General features: G+C 39.1%; 2 protein-coding genes across 3 annotated transcripts; one reads left to right on the top strand and one right to left on the bottom strand.

Moving 5' to 3' along the window:
• Nucleotides 1-504: 504 nt before the first annotated feature.
• Nucleotides 505-14,210, bottom strand: LOC114239979 (nonsense-mediated mRNA decay factor SMG8). Of its 2 annotated transcripts, none has more exons than XM_089728026.1 (14): nucleotides 14,072-14,210; nucleotides 13,703-13,869; nucleotides 13,257-13,552; nucleotides 11,237-11,458; nucleotides 9,721-9,976; nucleotides 8,159-8,314; nucleotides 7,575-7,649; nucleotides 5,949-6,106; nucleotides 5,064-5,267; nucleotides 4,080-4,312; nucleotides 2,701-2,917; nucleotides 2,000-2,128; nucleotides 1,346-1,535; nucleotides 505-950 (listed from the first exon to the last, which is right to left on the bottom strand). In XM_089728026.1, the coding sequence occupies exons 2-14, from the start codon at nucleotides 13,838-13,840 to the stop codon at nucleotides 744-746; spliced, it is 2,481 nt and encodes an 826-aa protein (XP_089584152.1). In that variant the 5' UTR covers nucleotides 13,841-13,869; nucleotides 14,072-14,210; the 3' UTR covers nucleotides 505-743. The 2 variants fall into 2 exon arrangements, with proteins under 2 accessions (XP_089584152.1, XP_089584153.1); XM_089728027.1 differs by having other exon boundaries at nucleotides 13,703-13,863; nucleotides 14,072-14,203.
• Nucleotides 14,211-20,516, top strand: LOC114239944 (peroxisomal membrane protein 11C). The gene is made up of 4 exons (XM_028170387.2): nucleotides 14,211-14,614; nucleotides 14,918-15,082; nucleotides 15,775-15,962; nucleotides 18,701-20,516. The coding sequence occupies exons 1-4, from the start codon at nucleotides 14,555-14,557 to the stop codon at nucleotides 18,981-18,983; spliced, it is 696 nt and encodes a 231-aa protein (XP_028026188.1). The 5' UTR covers nucleotides 14,211-14,554; the 3' UTR covers nucleotides 18,984-20,516.
• The last annotated feature ends 820 nt before the right edge of the window (nucleotides 20,517-21,336 follow it).

Raw genomic sequence — 21,336 nt, 5'->3', positions numbered from 1 at the left:
GCTTAATAGTAGTCCAGATCGCAACTTCAGGATAATAAAGGTACTAGTGTATAATGTGCTCTACATTGTTATTTTTTATTTGTTACCTATGCGTTGGTTACGCTAAAATGCAATATGGCACTTAGATTAAACAATTTAATATTTAAATGTGTTTGAAAAGTCCTTGATTAATTGATACAAAACAATACTTTGGAGCACCGAATTTTGATACTATTTAATTTATATTTTATAATAATTAATACAAATTCCTTTCAAAGACTTGTTACAAAGAAAAGAAAAAAGCATTTTTTTGTTTACCTATTTAATTATTATTCAGTATTTATTTTTTAAATAAATCCATTAAGATTACAGAAGGCAGAAAATATAGGATATCGATAATTTTTATTACAGCATCGGTGAACGAATTCTCGCTTAGGCATATTATAATATTAACAACACTAAAACTAAAAAAAAAAAAACACTAAAATTTTAGCAAAACTTCTTATTGTTTTTGATTACAACTTCTTTGAAACCCATGAGACGAATATTTTAGAACCGAATCTTTCCGCAACGCGTCTGTGTAAATATTTAAAAACGATATATTGCTAGAGGGAAATCAAATACTTTCTACCCTCACGCTCTGTTCCGCAAAAGAAGTTTTACTTCTAAAGAAGCTTACCTTCTAAAGAAGTGCAACTTCTGTAACGCGCTCATTTTTAAAATTTTATTCTGTACATTAACATTGATCTTCTTAAATAATGTGTTCAGTCGGCCAGCCCGAACAGTGGGGCTAGTATGACGCCTTGCGACAGCGGGGAGGAGGGCGCGGTGCGAGGGCGGGGCAGCGGGCCGCGCTCGTCGCAGTACACGAACGGGAGGCGGAGGATCCAGTAGGCGGACGCCGACAGCTTGATGGCCGGTGAGCCCACGGGCTGCGGGACGAAGATCGGCCCGCCGGGCACCGGCTGCACCTGATGTATAATTATTACACTATTATTTATTTCAAAGACATAGATGTAATAGATTAAATTTTAGAAGTGAAACTTCTTTGAGTGACGAGAGAGAAATTAAAAGATGGTATTTGCAGCTTTTTTATTAGGCTTTTACCGGAGTGTGCTGATGACATGACCCGAATACTTATATTTTCACACGGTTGCTGTCTCACTTGTCTCTGATTCAAATGTTAGTGAACTTTTTTTTCTTACATATTTATTAAATTAATTTTAAATCTAAAAAATTAACTTCGGTCGCCGGCCGCAATTTTTTTTACATATTTTTTTTGTATAACGTAAATTGAACCATTTGTTTCTAAAGTCAAGAAAAAAATATCTTACTTTAGTAGCTACGAAATATAGTATCATGGTACCCTGGGATCCAGCGTGACGTGTACGGGAGCCTTGGGCGTGACGACGTGCAGCCTGGTGAGCTGCGCGGGGAGGGGCACGGAGCACAGACAGGGCACGTACAGCGGCATGTCGCTGGCCGCCAGCCGCGCCCCCGCCTCGCGCCCGCACGAGCCCCCGCTCACCGCACTCGTGGGGGACGACATCATCAGCCTGGGGGACCGACGCGCACGGAGCCATCATAGTCACTCCGCTCTGATAGAATGTTCATGCCTAGCAGCTGTGACCCGACCGCTATGAAACTATGTCTTCATGTCATGACGGTGACCACTTCAACAACAGAGGATGTTTGTGTTCGGAATAATATTTTAGTGGTGGTAGGACCTCTTGTGAGTCCGCGCGGGTAGGTACCACCACCCTGCCTATTTCTGCCGTGAAGCCGTAATGCTTTTCGGTTTGAAGGGTGGGGTAGCCGTTGTAACTATACTTGAGACCTTAGAACTGATATCTCAAGGTGGTTGGCGCATATATGTTGTAGATGTCTATGGACTCTAGTAACCAATTAATACCAAGTGGGCTGTGAGCTCGTCCACGCATCTAAGCAATAAAAAAAATACTAACTCTATGTACTTTTGCTTTAATCACGCTCTATCTAACAGATATTTTAAAGACATCACCTGTGTCCTCTGGGACATTCATATTCAAACCCGATGAAGATTTTGACAGTGAGGTGATGCGGCGGGGTCGGCTTACCGCGGCCGCGGGACGACGCCTGGGCCATGCGCCACAGGCTCACTTGTTCCATCCTAGAAGATACAAATTACATTATTAATAGCATAAATAAATAAATGTCATTTTTTTAAGGCAGATTTGGGTGCAAATTTTTTGTCCCATCCATGTCCCATCTAAGAAGTTAAACTTCTGTCACCTATAGTGCACTTTTATAGCTTGTATTCACTAATCATCAGTTGCGCCATTAACATTGTAATAACATTTCCGAAAGTTAACCAGCTTTGGGTGTATCTGAACACGCTTCAGCTTATGCAAACGTTCTGGAACAACTGGAAGCTATGTGGTACGAACCCTGATTGGATCTTACACATGTCCTCTTGCTTTTTTTTTCTCCTACCTAAGCTGAGAGCCTCGAGAGGCTATTTCAGCATAATCTTAACTAGTAGGTGAGCTCACGGGGCTCAAGCCGGAGTGTTGCTAGCACTGGCCCTAGCAAAAGCCGTGCTTCGCAGAATCTACTACCGGATCGGAAACGCAACCCACTGAAAAGATCCGGCGAGAAACTCAGTGGGCTGTGTCTGTGGGTTAAGTCCTCTTACGAGTCGCACTCGTGCTACCGCCTAAACTTGTGGTAAATGCAATTGACCTGACGGCGCAGTCCCAGGGCAGCAGATAGTTGGTGTGGGGCAGGAAGCCGGGCTGCAGGTGGTCCGGCAGGCCCATGCTGTGCGAGTACAGAGAGGACGCGCCCACGCACACCAGGCTCCAGGAGCAGTAAGCGGGCAGCAGGCCGGCCGGGCTGGCGGTGTGCAGCATGCCCGGCAGGTACTCCGTCGTCGACGGCTGGCGGCGGATCATCTTATCTGTCAACGATAAACAGACCCGCTAGAGACACGTCGCAACTCGAACAGTTATTAAAATTGTATTTTTTAACTTTTTTTTTCGTTATTGTAAATATTTTGACTAATTTAAAAAAAAAAAAATTGAGAAAAAACAAAAAAAAAACTCGCTGAGTTTGTTTCGTCGGTTCTTCTCAGGACTGTGGCTTTTTTTGGAACCGGTGGTAGAGTTAGCATTGTTATTTATATTTTGACATTCAACAAGTGTGTTACACTGCATCTAACTTGAAATAAATGATTTTGAATTTGAATTTGAAAAAAAAAACATTGTATGGGTTAAAGCAGATGGGATTTTTTTGTTAGTGTGATGTCGTGTGAATTATTCTATTTTTCCAAATTATTCTTCAGGCATACGCATAAGTGGCAACTTATCAACAACCGTCTAGTTTATTAGATTTTACATCATTTACTCAATTGAAGTAGGTAGCACAAATGATAATTTTATAACAATTAAATATCGCTGGTTTTTCTCACGACTGTGTCTATTACTCGTCGTAGAACTTATTTTAAAGATTATGTAAATCTTTAAATGATATTTAATTTGAATTAAAAAAAAAATATTATTATTTAGGTTTAAATTTTTTTTTATACGTTGCTCTATAATTAAGTGAATTTCATTATTATCACCGCCATCTATCGTAGACCGATGGTACTATATCGAATCTCTTCAAGAGTCATCAAACACTGATAAATTTGGACTTTTTATGCATACAATTTCATTTAAAGTTCTTTCAATATATCTATACATATAAATAAAATTAGAGTGTCTCTTTGTAATATTGAAATAACCGCTTTTTACTACATGCATATGAATATAATATAATTATACAGTACATACACCAAAATAACATTTTTTTACAATTTTTGTCTGTCTGTCTGTTTGTTCCGGCTAATCTCTGGAACGACCGGACCGATTTTGATGAGACTTTCTCTAATAGGTCTGGTAGCTGATGATATAAGGAGTAACTTAGGCTTTTTTTAGACTAGCTTCGCCCCGCGGCGACACTCGCAGTTATTGGCGTACCGCGCGCAACATAGCGGGACTCGCCTATCAAAAATAAAATTTAATGTTTCCGAAGCGAAGCGAGGGCGGGTCGTTACTTTTAAATAATATAAAAAAACTGACCAGTATTAGAGTCCCCGGTAACGGGCACGACGTATCTGTTCTCGGCTGCGGGGGACTTGTTCTCCTCGTCGTCGTCCCCGCCCGACCCCGGGGACAGCGCGTGCGGCGCGGACCAGCCCCCCGGCTCGTCCCCCTCTCCCCCCTCGCCCCCCGACGCGGAGTTCCCCTCCGTCTCGCGGACCGTCGAACTTTCGTTGGCCTCTTGGCTTGGAGCTCCTTTTACTGATGCCGCTCTGCAATATTGAATTTAGCATAACATACTAGTAAAGGAAAATCCAAAACTTCTTTTTTTTTAAATCTAAATGGGTGGACGATCACACAGCCCACTTGGTGTTAATTGGTTATCAGAGCCCATATAAAATCTACAACGTTAATGCCGCCTCCCACCTTTAGATACGAGTTTTAAGGTCTCAGTATAATTACAACGGTGCCTTACCCTTCAAACCTTAGTCGTTACATATCATACATATCTCAAGGTGGGTGGCGCATTTACGTTGTGGATGTCTATGGGCTCCAGTAATCACTTACCACCAGGTGGGCTGAGAGCTAGTCCACTAGTCTAACCATTAAAAAAAAAGGTGTCATCCTCGTGTCTCATGGTGAATATAGAGGTGGATCTGTGGATCGTATAAACTAACAACGATCAGCTACACGCACAGGTCATTTCAGATCCTCCCGATCCACTAACAGTGCTTTTAGGTACCTCAAGCACCGGTCACCGTCCTCGCCGAACCCGTCGCTTGCGACCAAGGGCTCAACGAGTAAATTAACCCAAAGAGACAGCCCATTGAATTTCTCGCTGGATCTTCTCAGTGGGTCGCGTTTCCGATCCGGTGGTAGATTCTGCGAAACACTGCTCTTGCTAGGGTTCGTGTTAGCAACAAGGTCAGGTTTGAGCCCCGTGAGCTCACTTACTCGCTCGGTGACGTTTATATGGTCTCTCAAGACTTAGGTAGAAAAAAAAAAAGGTACACGCGTACGTACTTGTAGGTGGGCGTGGAGGGCTGGAAGACCGGGAAGGCGACGGCCTGCAGCGTGCGGCAGTGCGCGCACTGGTCGGCCGCGAGCGAGTAGAAGGCGAGGTTGGCGGCGCGCGGCGTGTACGGGTCGTCGCGCGAGCACTTGCTGCGCCCGCACGCGCACGCCGACACGTAGCGCACGCCCGACGAGTGCTCCGTGCCGCCGTCGCTGCACACCACACCAGACACCTTCATTATCACGAGACTGGAGCGAGAGGCACCGGCCTGAACTGTTCGTGGCTAATAAGTAAAACGGTTTAAATGGCTCCGGGAGACAGACTTAATTCTAGAAATATGTTCTCAAAAATGTTGACCCTGCAAATTCAGTTCTGGGGTAAAGATCATATTGTTACGCCGGTAAGAGTAGCTCCATCTATCGCCGAATAATCGAACGAATATCGAAGGATCTAGTAGCACCTAGAATGCTCGAGAAGTACAACGCCATCTATTGTCAGATAGCGGAAACACAATACTAGAGATGTGTGGAATATTCTCGATAATTCTAGGGATGTGGTATCGGCTATAAAAGTGCTGTAGAGATGGCACGCAGTCAGTTAGTAATCGGAACTTCTCAAAGCAAAACAGCGAACTGATCACCTTAAGCGAAGCAATAGAAGCGAATTGATAATTTTAAAGTGTTTGTTTGTTTGTTTTAGGTGTTCTAAGTGTTGAATACAGTTATTAAGTTGTACTCCGGTAGATTTTCTATTTATGCCGAACCCCAGCGCGTAGCAATAATAATATCAGGCTCGGGAATTTTCAAACCAAAATGTCTTAAGCAATGGCTTTTTTAAATTGAAAATTATACAAAGGCCTTTATATATTGACATTGCATATGTTATATACTGACTGTTCGGGTTCTATACACGGATGTCCGGTGAGGGACAGCGCCTCGCACAGACTGCGGGAGCGCCACGTGACGTCACACGCGGCCTGCAGCCTCGCGCGAGCCCCGCCCGCCAGCGGACCACGGGCCATCGTCTCCAGCACTCCTAGGGCTACCTTCACCTAGAAGCATTACTTATATTTATAAAAAATTAGCTGTACCCGTCCGCTTCGCTGGACATTTAAAATTAACATCATTATTTCTCACCCCCACAAAAATTCTCATCATTAACGCCCCCGCAACTGGTGTAAGGAGTCCAACACTCATATAAATATTAGCCTATCCATGATGTACATGTATTTTCTACATGGATACCAAGTTTCAAGTCAATCGGATGCATGGTTCAGTAGTTATAAAGAAACATTCGTAAAAACCACTGTAGATTTATATATTAGTATAGATTGTATCACGTTGTTTGTCCGCGATGAACTTCTAAACTAATGAGCCGATTTTAATGACACTTCACACACCGTGTATAGTTTGGCCAAACTTGAGAAACACAATAGTTTTTATCTCGATTTACCGTGTATATTTATTTTATTTCAAATAATTTGTTTCTATTAGATTCTAATGATGAGAATAGAGTTGTATTGGTTATTAATAGATGGCGATACAATTAAGGTATAATTTGTATTTATATACTCAGATAAAGACCTGACTCTGATTAAATTTGGTACAGCTGTGTTTAGCGTTCCAAGGAAGGTTTCCGCCGTAGCATCATCAATTTATAATTCATGGCGCGTGAATATTTTCCAGAAACCCATGTTTCTCATACAATTTAGTCATAGTAACAGCGAAGCGTGACGGGTTTACTAACAATATGTAAACAACAAATAATAAAAGTGAAATATAACTTGGTTTTTTTTTTATTATATTGTGACATATATACTTTCTCAATAATTTCGTAATGCTCAGGGAATCTCTCCTGGGTATTAACTTTTTTCCCTACCTATTCCCTGGTAGCATAAGGGGCTATTTCAGCTACCCTGGGTAACACTAGTCGATAGATAGCTGTGCGGTGTCAGCCTGGAATAGCAACACAACATCTTCTCGTGTCTGTCGTAAAGCAACTAGGTACCAAAGTCAAGCAGCATATTTTATGATTTATTTATATTGTGAAGTAGCCCAGGTAGATCCCACCATCCTACCTATTTCTGTCAAAAGCAGTTATCCGTTTCGGTTTGAAAGGTGGGACAAGCAGCTGGTACAGTTGAGAATTCGGTATCAAGTGTCACGGTGGGGGCGTCAATCACGTTGTGACGTCAGTGTGCTTTGTGCGAGTTTTTAAACTTTTTAGCTTCCCTTCGTTTGCCGCTAGGGGCGCTGTTCCAACTCCATACAAATATGAGTTAACTTTTACGCGATCGAAAAGTTAAAAAACTCGCATTAAGCACACTGCACTTTTCGGTCTCCGCTCTGATCATAATAAAAGACAGTAACCGTACCAAATTTTCAAAAAAAAAAAATAACAAGCAAACAAAATTCAATTTTCCTCCTTCAATATATTTGTTTGGATTAATAAACAAAAAATTTTTACTTTTCGATAAGAAACATTTAGCTAATATATATAAAACGTAAGAATTCTGGTACCTTATGCGCGTGGTGTTGACTGGAGTAGTGCGCCGGCATGCCCTCCGTGTAGGATGCCTGAGCTATTGGTAATATCTGAAAAGAAAAGAGTATTAAGCGGTAGGCAGCGGCTTGGCTCTGCCCCTGGCATTGCTGAAGTCCATGGGCGACGGTAACCACTCACCATCAGGTGGGCCGTATTCTCGTCCGCCTACAAGGGCAATAAAAAAAAAAAAAAAGCACATTCTAATGAAATCACGCCCTTAATGTCCTTCATACATTCTTAACTTTAGCTAAAGCAGTGGTCATATTTAGTATCGATAATTTTTTTTAATTGTCTATAGCGAAGTCGGAGCTCACAGTCTACCTGATGTTAAGTGATTACCGGACAGACATCTACAACGTAAATGCCGCCACCCACCTTAAGATACGAGTTCTAAGGTCTCAAGTATAGTTACAACGGCTGCCCCACCCTTCAAACCGAAACGCATTAATGCTTCACGGCAGAAATAGGCAAGGTGGTGGTTCCTACCCGCCTGGACTCACAAGAGGTCCTACTAGAAGATTACTAAACCAACCATAGATCTGAAGTTTTTTTTTTTTACCTTGGCGCATCGAGCCTGGGAGAACCGTACGTCAGTGGCGAGTATTAGGAACAGAGTGCGGCCGATTTCCGAGCCCTCGTCCACCTGCACGGGATCCTCCAGGTACAGCGGCGTCAGGACCTCGGCTGCTTTACGCCATGATTCTGCGCTCGGCAGCTGTTCAACAACCAACGCCATGGAGGAGTCGAAATCTTTTTTTTTTGATTGCTTAGATGGATGGACGAGCTCACAGCCCACCTGGTGTTAAGTGGTTACTGGAGCCCATAGACATCTACAACGTAAATGCGCCACCCACCTCGAGGTATAAGTTCTAAGTTCTCAGTATAGTTACAACGGCTACCCCACCCTTCTAACCGAAACGCATTACTGCTTCACGGCGGAAATAGGCGAGGTGGTGGTAGCTACCCGTGCGGACTCCCAAGAGGTCCTACCACCAGTGATAAAAAGTGTTGGTTTCAATTTTTTTTTATTGCCCTTGTAGGCAGACGAGTGTACGGCCCACCTGATAATGAGTGGTTACCGTCGCCCATGGACTTTTCCAGGACAATTCCAGGGGCAGAGCCAAGCCGCTGCCTACTAATTTAATTGAATATGCAATTTCGAAAAGGGCACATCTCCGAAAATGTAAAATGTTCAGGAAATGAAAAAAAAAACGGATTATTTTCTAAAGCAGTGTAAAATTTAAAATATTAACTTTTGAGTTACATATATTTTAGTGTTAATTAGCAATTGAAAATTACTGGAATTTATATAAAACGGGTGTAGGTAAGCCTCAAAACTACATGTATATGAAAAAACGTATTTGACAAAATATGGTACATGTGCCCTTTTCGAAATTGAATATTCAATTGGACTTGTTTTTTGGTGCGGCCTTCTGGTGTACTGGTAAGTGACATGGTCACTACACAAAGGGGTCGCGGGTTCGAATCCCGCCAAGAAAAGATATTTGTATGATAAATATAAAATGTCTTTTTCAGGGTTATGGATGTTTATTAAATATATTTATGTGTATAATAAAAATCTTACATTTATCTGGTACCTGTAATACAAGTTCCTTACGAACTTAGCACGGGACCAGTTAACGTGGCGTGATCGTTAGTAAATATTTATTTATTTATTTACTATTATTTATTATTTATTTTGGTATAGATAGGAAAAATTTATAGATATTAGGACGAAGTCAATGCATTAGAGTAACGTTTATCCTATCAGGAACGTATCATTCACTTATGAAACGGGCAATATTACAATACTAACTTGTCTTGTCCAACAGCGAACCCAGTAATTACGGTTTCTTTATCCTGAGTCCGCGGAATCAATCATGAACTCGTATTGTATGGGTTTCTAAACGGTTACTGTGGCGGTAGCCATCATACAACGCAAGATAATTGACAGATGCCTGAATCTCGCTTATGACATTTTCAAGATAAGCTTACATATACACAAGTTCCGAACAACAACATTCGGACCGTCGGTCTACCGAGCAATATCACCCGCTCGGTGGAAGATCTTCCTTTCGTCGTTAAGCATCCCTAAAGTTATTAAACATAAAACAGTCGTACCTCAAAGAATGACGTACTCATCGCGTATTTCCCGACGTTGTCGTCGAATCCTTCGGCGAACGCCAAGTCTATGTGCCCCTGCAGGAACTGCGCGAAGCCGGGCCTCTCCCCGGCGGGGCGGTCGGGCAGCGCGCCGCCGCACATGCGCACCAGCCCGCTCACCAGCACGCTAACGTCGCGAGCGTTACACACTTCCTCATCGGTGCTTATGTACACAAACTCTTCATTTTTCGGTATTGCAAATAGGGCTTTTGCACTGTAAAATAGTTTAAATTGAGAGTTAATACTCCTTAGTGATAGGCTTAGGATTGGCAAATCAAGATACTAATATGGCCTTTTTTTTTTCTTTTATTGCTTAGAACCCATCTACGAAAATTAGCCAAATCGGTCCAGCCGTTCTCGAATTTTAGCGAGACTAAGGAACAGCAATTCATTTTTATATATAGAGATTGCTTAGATGAATGGACGAGCTCACTACTGGAGCCCATAGACATCTACAACATAAATGCGCCACCCACATTGAGATATAAGTTCTAAGGTCTCAGTATAGTTACAACGGCTGCCCCGCCCGCGCGGACTCACAAGAGGTCCAACACCAGTAAAAATGCCTTTCAAATACTGTACAGATAATAAATACATGAGATCTGAAGTTTGGCAGATACCAGGAGTTTCTCAAAATACAAAATCCAAGAAAGTTTTTCCATATGAGGAATTTAAAAAGAAATAATACATGCTTTTTTTTTCTAGTTTTAATGGAAACTAACCTATTTCAGTTACAATAAAACTCATATTATGTACACAACCTTCCGAGAGTATCGGGATACTTGCGATCGACATTTCAAGCGATGTCCAGTTTCGGAGTCATTTGGAAGGCAAAGCCAAGTTGGCATCCAAAATGCTGGGAGTCCTCAACCTAGCGAAGTGGTACTTCACGCCTAGACAAAGGCTTTTGCTTTATAAAGCACAAGTCCGGTCTCGCGTGCAGTAGTGCTCCCATCTCTGGGCCGGGGCTCCCAAATACCAGCTTCTTCCATTTGACTCCATACAGAAAAGGGCCGTTCGGATTGTCGATAATCCCATTCTCACAGATCGTTTGGAACCTCTGGGTCTGCGGAGGGACTTCGGTTCCCTCTGTATTTTGTACCGTATGTTCCATGGGGAGTGCCCTGAGGAATTGTTCGAGATGATACCGGCATCTCGTTTTTACCATCGCACCGCCCGCCACCGGAGTAGAGTTCATCCATACTACCTGGAGCCACTGCGGTCATCCACAGTGCGTTTCCAGAGGTCTTTCTTGCCACGTACCATCCGGCTATGGAATGAGCTCCCCTCCATGGTGTTTCCCGAGCGCTATGACATGTCCTTCTTCAAACGAGGCTTGTGGAGAGTATTAAGCGGTAGGCAGCGGCTTGGCTCTGCCTCTGGCATTGCTGAAGTCCATGGGCGACGGTAACCACTCACCATCAGGTGGGCCGTATGCTCGTCTGCCTACAAGGACAATAAAAAAAAAACTCACCAAACATTAGTTATGATCCTAGACTTTCTAAGTATAGAATAAAGTTGGTCTTCAATGGAGTGTTCGAGTCGTTTTAAAGCGGCAGGATTACGTTTCAAAGGTACGGGAGCTCGACGCATGTGGAACAGTAGCCGTGGGCAACAGCAACGTCCATGCGAGATCCATGTGCCACCTAACTCTGCTTCAGATAAGGCCACTGAGGTACGGTTTGTCATTTCCAATCTATCAAGACACAATGTGTATTCATTAAATATACATATTTTAATCTAATTGTTATTTTAGTTCATACAATCTTTGTTGTGAACGAAAAGAAGAATGATTTTTAGAACGAAGTTCCTTATGGGACGATGTGGAGGGGTACCCTAACCGAGAAAAAACATCCGTAACGTAAGATTTTTATTATCTATGTATAGTCTTAGTATGATGGCTATACAGTGTCTAATGTATAGTCTACATGATGACAGTTTTCTATGATAGAACATAATTAGGCTTAATTATTATTATTCATATAAATAGCTGTTTCTTTGTATATTATTATTATATATCTATACTAATACTAATACTAATACTAATATACTAATAATATTATAAAGAGGAAAGATTTGTTTGTTTGTTTGTTTCGAATAGGCTCCGAAACTACTGGACCGATTTGAAAAATTATTTTTCCATTAGAAGCCGACATTGTCCCTGATGAACATAGGCTACTTTTTTTAATTTTTTTTTAATTTTTTTTTTTGGTTTCATGTGTGTTTTAAGGTTTCCGAAGCGAAGCGAGGGCGGGTCGCTAGTTTTTTATAAATCATTGTGAATAAAATAAATTTGATAACTTTGTAAAGTAGTTTTTTTATCAATAAAAAAATCATAATAAAAAATGTATACCCGAATAATTATTTTCTGTATACCTCGAATAGAACATAAAATCAATATTTTTATATATGGAACTTTGTTCCTATCTGGTGCCCCACAACATCGCACTTTTTTTTATGCTGAAGTTGTGTGATTAATAAAATAAGCTGATGCATAAATAAAGAAAAAAAACATCAATAAAATAACTTTAAATGCTTTAAAAACTTTTCCAGTGATGTAGCAAATGTGATTCATTGATCAGATCTCAATTCAGGTACAGCGGGATTTAGGAGGTAAGTTTTGTATTGTGATTTTGGGTGAACAAACTCAGATACCTCCTTAGAATAAGATGGTTCTGCAGTCCAGAACTTTATAAACTCAATTAGTGATACTGCACATTCCCTAGGGAATTCCTTTTATGAAAAATATGGAAAAAAAGAATTGTTTTATTTATTTATTTTTTCTTAGATTGATGGACGAGCTCACAGCCTACCTGATGTTAAGTGGTTATTAGAGCCCATAGACATCTACAACGTAAATGCGCCACCCACCTCGAGATATAAGTTCTAAGGTCTCAGTATAGTTACGACGGCTACCCCACCCTTCGAACCGAAACGCATTACTGCTTCACGGCGGAAATAGGCGGGGTAGTGGTACCTACCCGTGCGCACTCCCAAGAGGTCCTACCACCAGTGATTACGCAAATTATAATTTTGCGGGTTTGATTTTTATTACACGATGTTATTCCTTCACCGTGGAAGTCAATGGTGAACATTTGTTGAGTACGTATTTCATTAGAAAAATTGGTACCCGCCTGCGGTATTCGAACACCGGTGCATCGCTTCATACGAATGCACCGGACGACTTATCCTTTAGGCCACGACGATTTCGAAATTCGAATTCTTCTTGGCCAAAATCATAAAGCTAAAGTTAAGTTAAATTTTAAACACTATTGAACCATCCAACCCAGATATCAAAGTGTGTGGTATTATCATTGCAGTTTCTGTAGAAATCAGTAGAAATTATACCCATCTAAGCAATGAAAACATTTTAGGTGTTGATAAATTGAAGTAACTTATTCTGTATGGTTACACAGTGTGTGTAGTTAGCAGAGGAAGCTGTGAGCTTGTTTGCGAACCTAAATAAAAATTAATGCTTAAGAAAAAAAGCTTACCTAAAAGCATCGATAGCTTTAAATAATTGTAGGTATCCGAGATCAAAAACAGTGGTGGGTGATGACAGCACCACAATATGACACAAATTAAAAAGCAATCCAATAATCTTGCATGAGTCTATAGCTAGTTCACCCGATGCAACAAGCCAATTTGAGGCATCTGCATCTTTAATTGTGCTTTTGGAATTCTCATTTAAGTCAGCAGCTAAGGCTGAAAGATGTTTTGTGTCAAGATACGTGAGGGCATGGAGAAACAGAACACCACGGCGTTCATCCCAGTGACATTCGATGCCAATCTAAAATATAAATTGCCTATTAGTAATTTCAAAATGTATGTGTATGCTGACTTCATTTGGTTTAATATTCCTATATAAAATGCATGCGGCAGCCTCTATTTTGTTAAATTGAAATAGTAAGCGACAAATGCCTTTCATAAATTCACTTACTTCTTTAGATTGTACTGAAGAAAGTAGTGGAGTTGTCTTGTTTGGATACCGGTGAGGAGATTTGCCAATGATGCCGACAACTACTATTCTCTCCCTTTTGGAAAACTCTGGTATATCATTTAATTTAAAAACCTTCATTTTTTTCTAATTTTTTTCCGAATCTGTAGCTTATTTAATTAAAATAATTAGTTATACATTTCTAATTTTCTAATAAGTATACGTCCATTTTCTTGTTTAATTTTTTGTGTATTCTTTGTTATGGTTTGTTTAGGTCAATTTGTAATTGTACAGAATGTAATAATACAATATTATAAAATATAGTAAGCAGATTAGAAACAGAATCAGAAAAATATATATGCGATATAGTACCTATGTACATATGCAGCTATGAAATTGTTTTTAAATTTGCTCTACTTTTAGTAAATTCTGTCAATTTCGATGAAAATAAAAATTAATTTCAAATAAAAATTAAATGCTGAGTGCTGATGTAGTTGACATTTGACAGTCGTGTAAAGTCAATGTCAGTACTGACACACGGGCACAGCTGTCCTAAGTTGATTATTAACGTAAATAGGTACAAAATGCAATGCCTTTCTAATTGTTCAAGCTACAAGGTTACAACTTCGCTAGAAGTAATAGTGTTCTGTGGTTACAACATAATATAATAGTAAAAGTAAACGAGTGAAAATTAAAATGTAACAGTTATCAGCGTAAGATCTGTACGGACGCACGCCGTTTTGATATCTAAGCCTAGTTACTTCATTTATTAGTCAATACAGATAAGTTATCAGTGAAAAAAGCGAAATAATTGTGATAATAAAAATTATAGAAAATTATATTGAATTTGTCGATATGTCATCAATAACTGAGGATGTTTGCGAGCTTTTGGACAGCTACAATGGCAGAGATAAGGTAAAGTATGCGGAAATTAAAAAAGCCTTGATATTTACGCAGCACCGGTAATACCGGTAAGCTTGTAGCAAGCTGTCCATTAAACTATACTTTCAAAGTTCATTGATAATGTTCTGTTAAAACGTGTTGTTGAACGTTAATATTATTTACTTTACATTGTGTACTTATTAAAATGTAATATGCTTAAAATTTGTGTAGATAATAGCTGTATAAACTTTATAAATTAACTTTATTTTACTAAACACTAATGCTCACTCACTCCAACTCTGCTAAGAATTATATGAAAAAAATCTTCAATTCCAGGTTGTCCGTCTTGCTTGTTACACATTCAAGTTGTATGGATGCCTTACCGACAATAAGCCTTGGCAGACAGCAGGCTCACGACTCTCAAATGCCAGGATGATGCTACGACTGTTTGATGACATCCCGATGATCAGACACACATATAATTATGGCTTAGGAAGAATTGTGAGGCATTAATATTGAATAATAAAATAACTTATTTTTTGTAATAAGCAGAGAATAGGTTTACAGCCACCTTATGTTGTAAGGTTTCACATAATAGGCACTGTAATGTCAGCACTGCTACCTACCTCGAAAATAGTATGTTACTTTAAGTAGTAATCTATTTTAGTTTGAATGTGTGGGGCAGTGGTACTATAAAAACTGAGACTTAAAACTCATGTCTCAAGGTGGGTGTTGACATGTTTATGGGTTCCGGTTACCATTTAGGGCTCCAGTAACTGTTTAACACCAGGTGAGCCGTGAGCTCATCCAATGATCTAACCAATAAAAAATACTAAAAAGAACCAGAAAACTTTCTATTCATTAATATTAAGTTGACTTTGAAAACATTTTCATTGGAAAAGTATTTTACTAAACTAAACAGTCAATTTTGCTCTCACCCATTGTCAATACCGGGTAGTACACCCTTTTCAGACCTTGCTTAAAGAGCAACATGTTAAAACACTGGAAGGATGTTCATTCCAGACTCAAATAGTATTTAAAATGAATAACGCAGTGACAATTTTGAATTCACTCCAGCCACTCCATATACCCAAAGAGTTTGTTTCTCAGAAATATTTAATATAATAAATTTTGTTTAATTATGTAAACTTTTCCTTAATGCTGATACTACTACAAATTTTATACTATTCCAGGAATCATCAAAAATAGCAGCAACTTTAGGTGTCCTAGCTAATGTGGTAGACCAAGCATTCCTCCCAGTGGAAAAAGCATGCTGGCTTTATGACGTAGGAGTACTAAAACTGACTCCTGAAACAGCAGAGAAATTAGAGACTATCAGCACTAGTTTATGGGCAGCTAGTTTATTTATATCACTTTTACAGTGAGTTTTATCATATTTAATAACCTATGACAATAAGATCACCACTACATCAAGATCACCCATGCCATTATAATGATGTCACCGTATAAACTACTTACATAATATATCTAAAAAGACTGTAGACAATATTCCTTTGCGAAAACAATTATAACTTAAAAAAAAAATCCCTGCATATATAATTAAACGAGCTCACGTACAACCTGATGTCAAATAGTTATTGGAGCCCTTAGATATTACAACGCAAAAACAAGCATAATACGCAATGACATGTCGTTCTTCAAACGAGGCTTGTGGAGAGTATTAAACGGTGGCTTTCCTCTGCCCCTAGCATTGCTGACGTCCATGAGCGATGGTAACCATCAGGTGAGCCGTATGCTCGTCTGCCTACACGAGTTATAAAAAAAATACAATTTTGCGGGTATGTCACAATGTTTTTCTTTCATTGTGAAGTCATTCATGATTCATGAATCGTGATCATGTGTCAAGTGTGTCTCATTAAAAAAAATTACTACCTGTCCACGAGATTTTAATGCCAGCCTTGTTCCAATTCTCTATATGAGTACACCGAGCATCTTATGCTTTAGTCCACGACAACTCAAAGCTAAGGTTAGGTTTGTAGTATTATTCCCATTTCGGCTTTGGCGACGGCATAATTATATTTTTATTTGCACATTTATTATTAGGTATTCATTTTAAAATATCTTTGTATGTATATTTTTTTCTGTCATCAGTAATGATAGACTACCCACTGTCTTCATTAATGACAGTGCGTGCCTTTTCAGTAAGAACCGCGAGTACCACTCGGCTCTCGTATACATATTTTTTATTTTATTTTATTTTATTTTATTTTATTAGGCTCACAATACACATAACAAGCTAAAGATACATAAAAAAAACACAAATAAAAAGAAACAAAATCTGGCTTGCAACATAAGTTATGTGCGCACGACAAAACAAGACATATAGTGCTGAATTTGTATAACAATGTTCCTTACAATTATGACAAAACAACACAATAACAAAAACTAATCTAACGAATAATGTAAGGAAAAAAAAAATATTCACAATATAATACATTAAACAATTACATTAAGCTACCTATTAATAAAGTGGAGGATGCCCTTGAACATTTTTCTAAACGAAACTAACCTACAAGTAAAAATATCTAACTCAGGTGACGACCTTGCCAGTTCGTTATAGGTACGACACATTCGGGTAATGGGATTATAGTAAGATATATTGTTTTTGTAAATTAGCAATGCAAACAAATTGTTTTGGTTGACCCTCCGAGCACTAAATTTAATGTTTAGTGAAATCTGAGATAACAGTTCAGGCGAATCCAACAGAGAGTGAATTATCTTATATAAGTATATCAGATCAGTGCACGTACGTCGATCTTCTAGTGACTGCATGTTATACTTTAATAGTCTTTGCTCGTATTTAAGTTCAGAGCGGCCTGGTTGTATACGATAACTTAATAACCTTAAACACTTCATTTGCACACGCTCAATAGTGTTAATGTGCACTCTGTAATTAGGGGACCATATTGGACTGCCGTATTCCAATACACTTCTCACTAAACTGAAGTACAGATACAAAACACTCCGAGGATTCTTAAAATCTTTTGTTGATCTCAATACAAACCCCAACAACTTATTTGCCCTAGAAGTAATCTGTTCATAGTGTTCCCTAAATGAAAGTTTTTCATCGAAGTAGATACCCAAATCTTTAACTATGAATAGTCTTTTTAGTGTCTCGCCCTCAATTGTGTATGTATGAATAATTTTATGTTTTTTATTAGTGAACGTAATTATGGAACATTTATTTATGTTCAAATGCATGTGATTGACCTTGCACCATTCCGATACAATGTCCAAATCTTTTTGTAAGGCGAGACAATCGGATGTCTGGGAGATAACATTATAGACCTTTAGATCGTCGGCATACAAAAGACAACTGCAAGATAATTTCTCAATCAAATCATTAATAAAAATAATAAAAAGGAGGGGTCCTAAGTGGGATCCCTGGGGAACACCAGAACTAACCTGCACCGGAGCAGAAACAAAACCCTTCAATGCCACCAGTTGACTTCGATTTTCCAGATACGAACAAATCCATCGATACAAATTTCCATGAACACCGTATGAAAACAACTTGCGACAAAGTAATCGATGACAAACTTTATCAAAAGCCTTAGAGAAATCCGTATAGATAGAATCAACCTGTCCTCTGGTGGCAAAAGCTTGACACAGGTAATGCTTATACTCAAGGAGATTAGAAATCGTAGATCGGTTCTTAACAAAACCATGCTGCCGGCTAGAGATCAATGGTTTCATATGGTTGTAAAGATAAACATATACTAACGACTCAAACAGTTTAGCAAAACACGACAATATACTAATGGGTCTATAATTTTCACAGCAAGATCACATATACGAATGATCGTGCGAAAATTTCGTTACCCGTGTTTTTTCTTTTTTGTTATTATTGCTTAGAACGGTGGCGGAGCTCACAGCCCACTTGGTGTTAAGTGGTTACTGGAGTCCATAGACATCTACAATCGAAATGCGCCACACACCTTGAGATACAAGTTCTAAGGTCTCAGTATAGTTACAACGGCTGCCCTATCCTTCAAACCGAAGCGCATTACTGCTTCACGGCAGAAATAGGCAGGGCAATACCTACCCGTGCGGACTCACAAGGTCCTACCACCAGTTTATGGATGTATGTTTTTCCAGAACAACTCGCGCCATCCAGCACTTGTGTTGGAGCAGGAATTGCCTTCAGACGTTGTCTGAAAACGGTGGAGCTGATGCGAAACTTAAACTAGACATCCGACTAGCCTTACAGGCTGTGGTAGCAGGGAAGCTGTGCCTGGACATCACTCATGCGGTCAGCTGCCTCCCAGCAGGCTGGTTGTGGGGAGAGAAGATCGGAAGCACTAAAGTAGCCGCAATAGCCACAACTTCCTCGGTTATAGGCATAGCCATGTACTTCGCTAGGAAAAGACTGTTGAAATAGATTAACAATATATACTAAATTGAGATTGGTCCTGGACTTGGAGTTGACGTATCTAGGTTGTGTTTATATATGCTGTAGTGACGATGAGCCAAAGTATACACCTGTTGTACTGTGAGTACATCTTTCAAACTAAAAACTAAAATCTATAAAAAAATTGTAGTAAGCACTCAACTGGCCTGTTGCATTCATTCAGCTTGTTTAAATGGTAAGATAAAATAAGCTCTATGTGCATAAAAATGAAGCTCTTTCTTACTCAGGCAACCATGTATAGATTCTGGTATTCATAAAATCAAACAACACGGTTGAAGCCAGGTTTTTAATTAAAAAAAATTAAAAAATTAGTCTCTGTTTAAAAAAAGATATAATGATATTAATGTATCTTATGTAAAATTAAAATAGTACAAAGAAATAAAACTTTCCGAGTACCTTCTAATATGAATAGAATAATTCTATTTCCGTTAGCTACAAAGAGCAAAGCTTTTATTTCGGATATGATTGATTCAGTTCTTGTTACTAAAATAGTTTAGATATAGACTATATTTTATAAAAAAAAATATTGTTTATATTTACTGTTACATTTATAGTTCAAGCCTTTAAAAATGTATTTAAATTAGATACCTATATAAAACTCAAATGAATGTTGAATGACTTAAAAACAGATATTCCATAGAATTTGGCCCTTCAATTTATTTAATTATTAACACTTGATTTTATAACAAAAAAAATGCAAAAAAAAAAATTACTGGTGGTAGGACCTCTTGTGAGTCCGCGCGGGTAGGTACTACCACTCTACCTATTTCTGTCGTGAAGCAGTAATGCGTTTCGGTTTGAAGGGTGGGGCAGCCGTTGTAACTATGTTTGAGATCTTAGAACTCATATCTCAAGGTGGGTGGCGCATTTACGTTGTAGATGTCTATGGACTCCAGTAACCACTTAACACCAAGTGGGCTGTGAGCTCCGCCACCGTTCTAAGCAAGCTCGTCCAACTATCTAAGCAATAAAAGAAAAATGTAATTTTTCTACAAATTTAAGCCAAATCGTTCGGGAACCAGTTTGAAGCTTGTGGTAAACGATCTACTAACTTAACCTCAATGTAAAATAATATTTATTATTCCAAGCAGTTATGTACTTATCAAAGCTTAGAAAATGTACAGATTTAGTTTCATAGTCTTCCAATATATATTTTTAATATTAAAATATTTAATTTTAGTGCTTTTTTTTGTATATTTTGTATCTAGTAAAATGTAATTGTATACGCACGTATGTAAATATTTATAATTTTGTTACAATGAGGTATGTACATTACCTAATTACTATATTTGTAAATAGTGATGTTGTTTGTACGTGCGAAATCATGGTTATTAAAAGATTTTTGGATTTTTTTTTTTTTTAAGAATTGATTAAACTTGCTGCTAGTTTATTCAATTCTGCAGCTTAATATTAATATTGTATATTACATAGTTAATTCTTAAAAGTGAATTCATAAAATAATACAATCAAAAACCTTGCAAATAAATTCGGGTAATATTTATATAGGTAGTGATTTTTGAATATTTATCTTTGAAGCGTGGGGCGTCCTCCAACCAGCTGGACCGACTAATTATTGCGCACGGCGGGAAGTCGTTGGATGCAGAAGGCGAAGGACCGCATTCTGTGGAAGGCATTAGGGAAGGCCTATGTCCAGCACTGGGCAGATAAAGGCTGATGATGATGATGATGCATTTGGGTGATGATTTTCGACGATCAATAGTTACAGCGCAAAGTTTTAATATAACTTTTTTTTTTATTGCTTAGATGGATGGACGAGCTCGTAGCCCACCTGGTGTTAAGTGGTTACTGGAGCCCATAGACATCTACAACGTAAATGCCATACCTTGAGTTATAAGTTCTAAGGTCTCAGTATAGTTACAACGGCTGCCCCACCCTTCAAACCGAAACTCATTACTGCTTCACGGCAGAAATAGGCAGGGCGGTGGTACCCACCCGCGCGGACTCACAAGAGGTCCTACCACCAGTAAACTACCAGTAAACAGTAACTGCCTCAATATATCCAGTAGGGAACAGTGAGATTGAGGAAGTGATCGAGTGAAGAAATGTAGGCTACGGTGTCGATGTTATTGTAACCCACAGACAGCCCACTGAGTTTCTCGCCGGATCTTCTCAGTGGGTCGAGTTTACGAGCCGGTGGTAGTTTCTGCAAAGCACGACTCGCTAGGGTTCGTGTTAGCAACGTCGTCAGGCTTGAGACCCGTGAGCTCACCTACTAATTTAGCGAATCTAGAATAACCCCCCTCGAGATTACTAGAATAGGTAGAAAAAAAAGTTATTGTGTTGGGTAAATAGGAACGTTAAA

Source organism: Bombyx mandarina, chromosome 06, assembly GCF_030267445.1.
Source record: "Bombyx mandarina strain Sakado chromosome 06, ASM3026744v2".
In the NCBI taxonomy this organism is placed as follows: Eukaryota; Metazoa; Arthropoda; class Insecta; order Lepidoptera; family Bombycidae; genus Bombyx; species Bombyx mandarina.
Note: the sequence above shows the minus strand (reverse complement) of the source record. Positions and strands in the feature narration are given on the sequence as shown.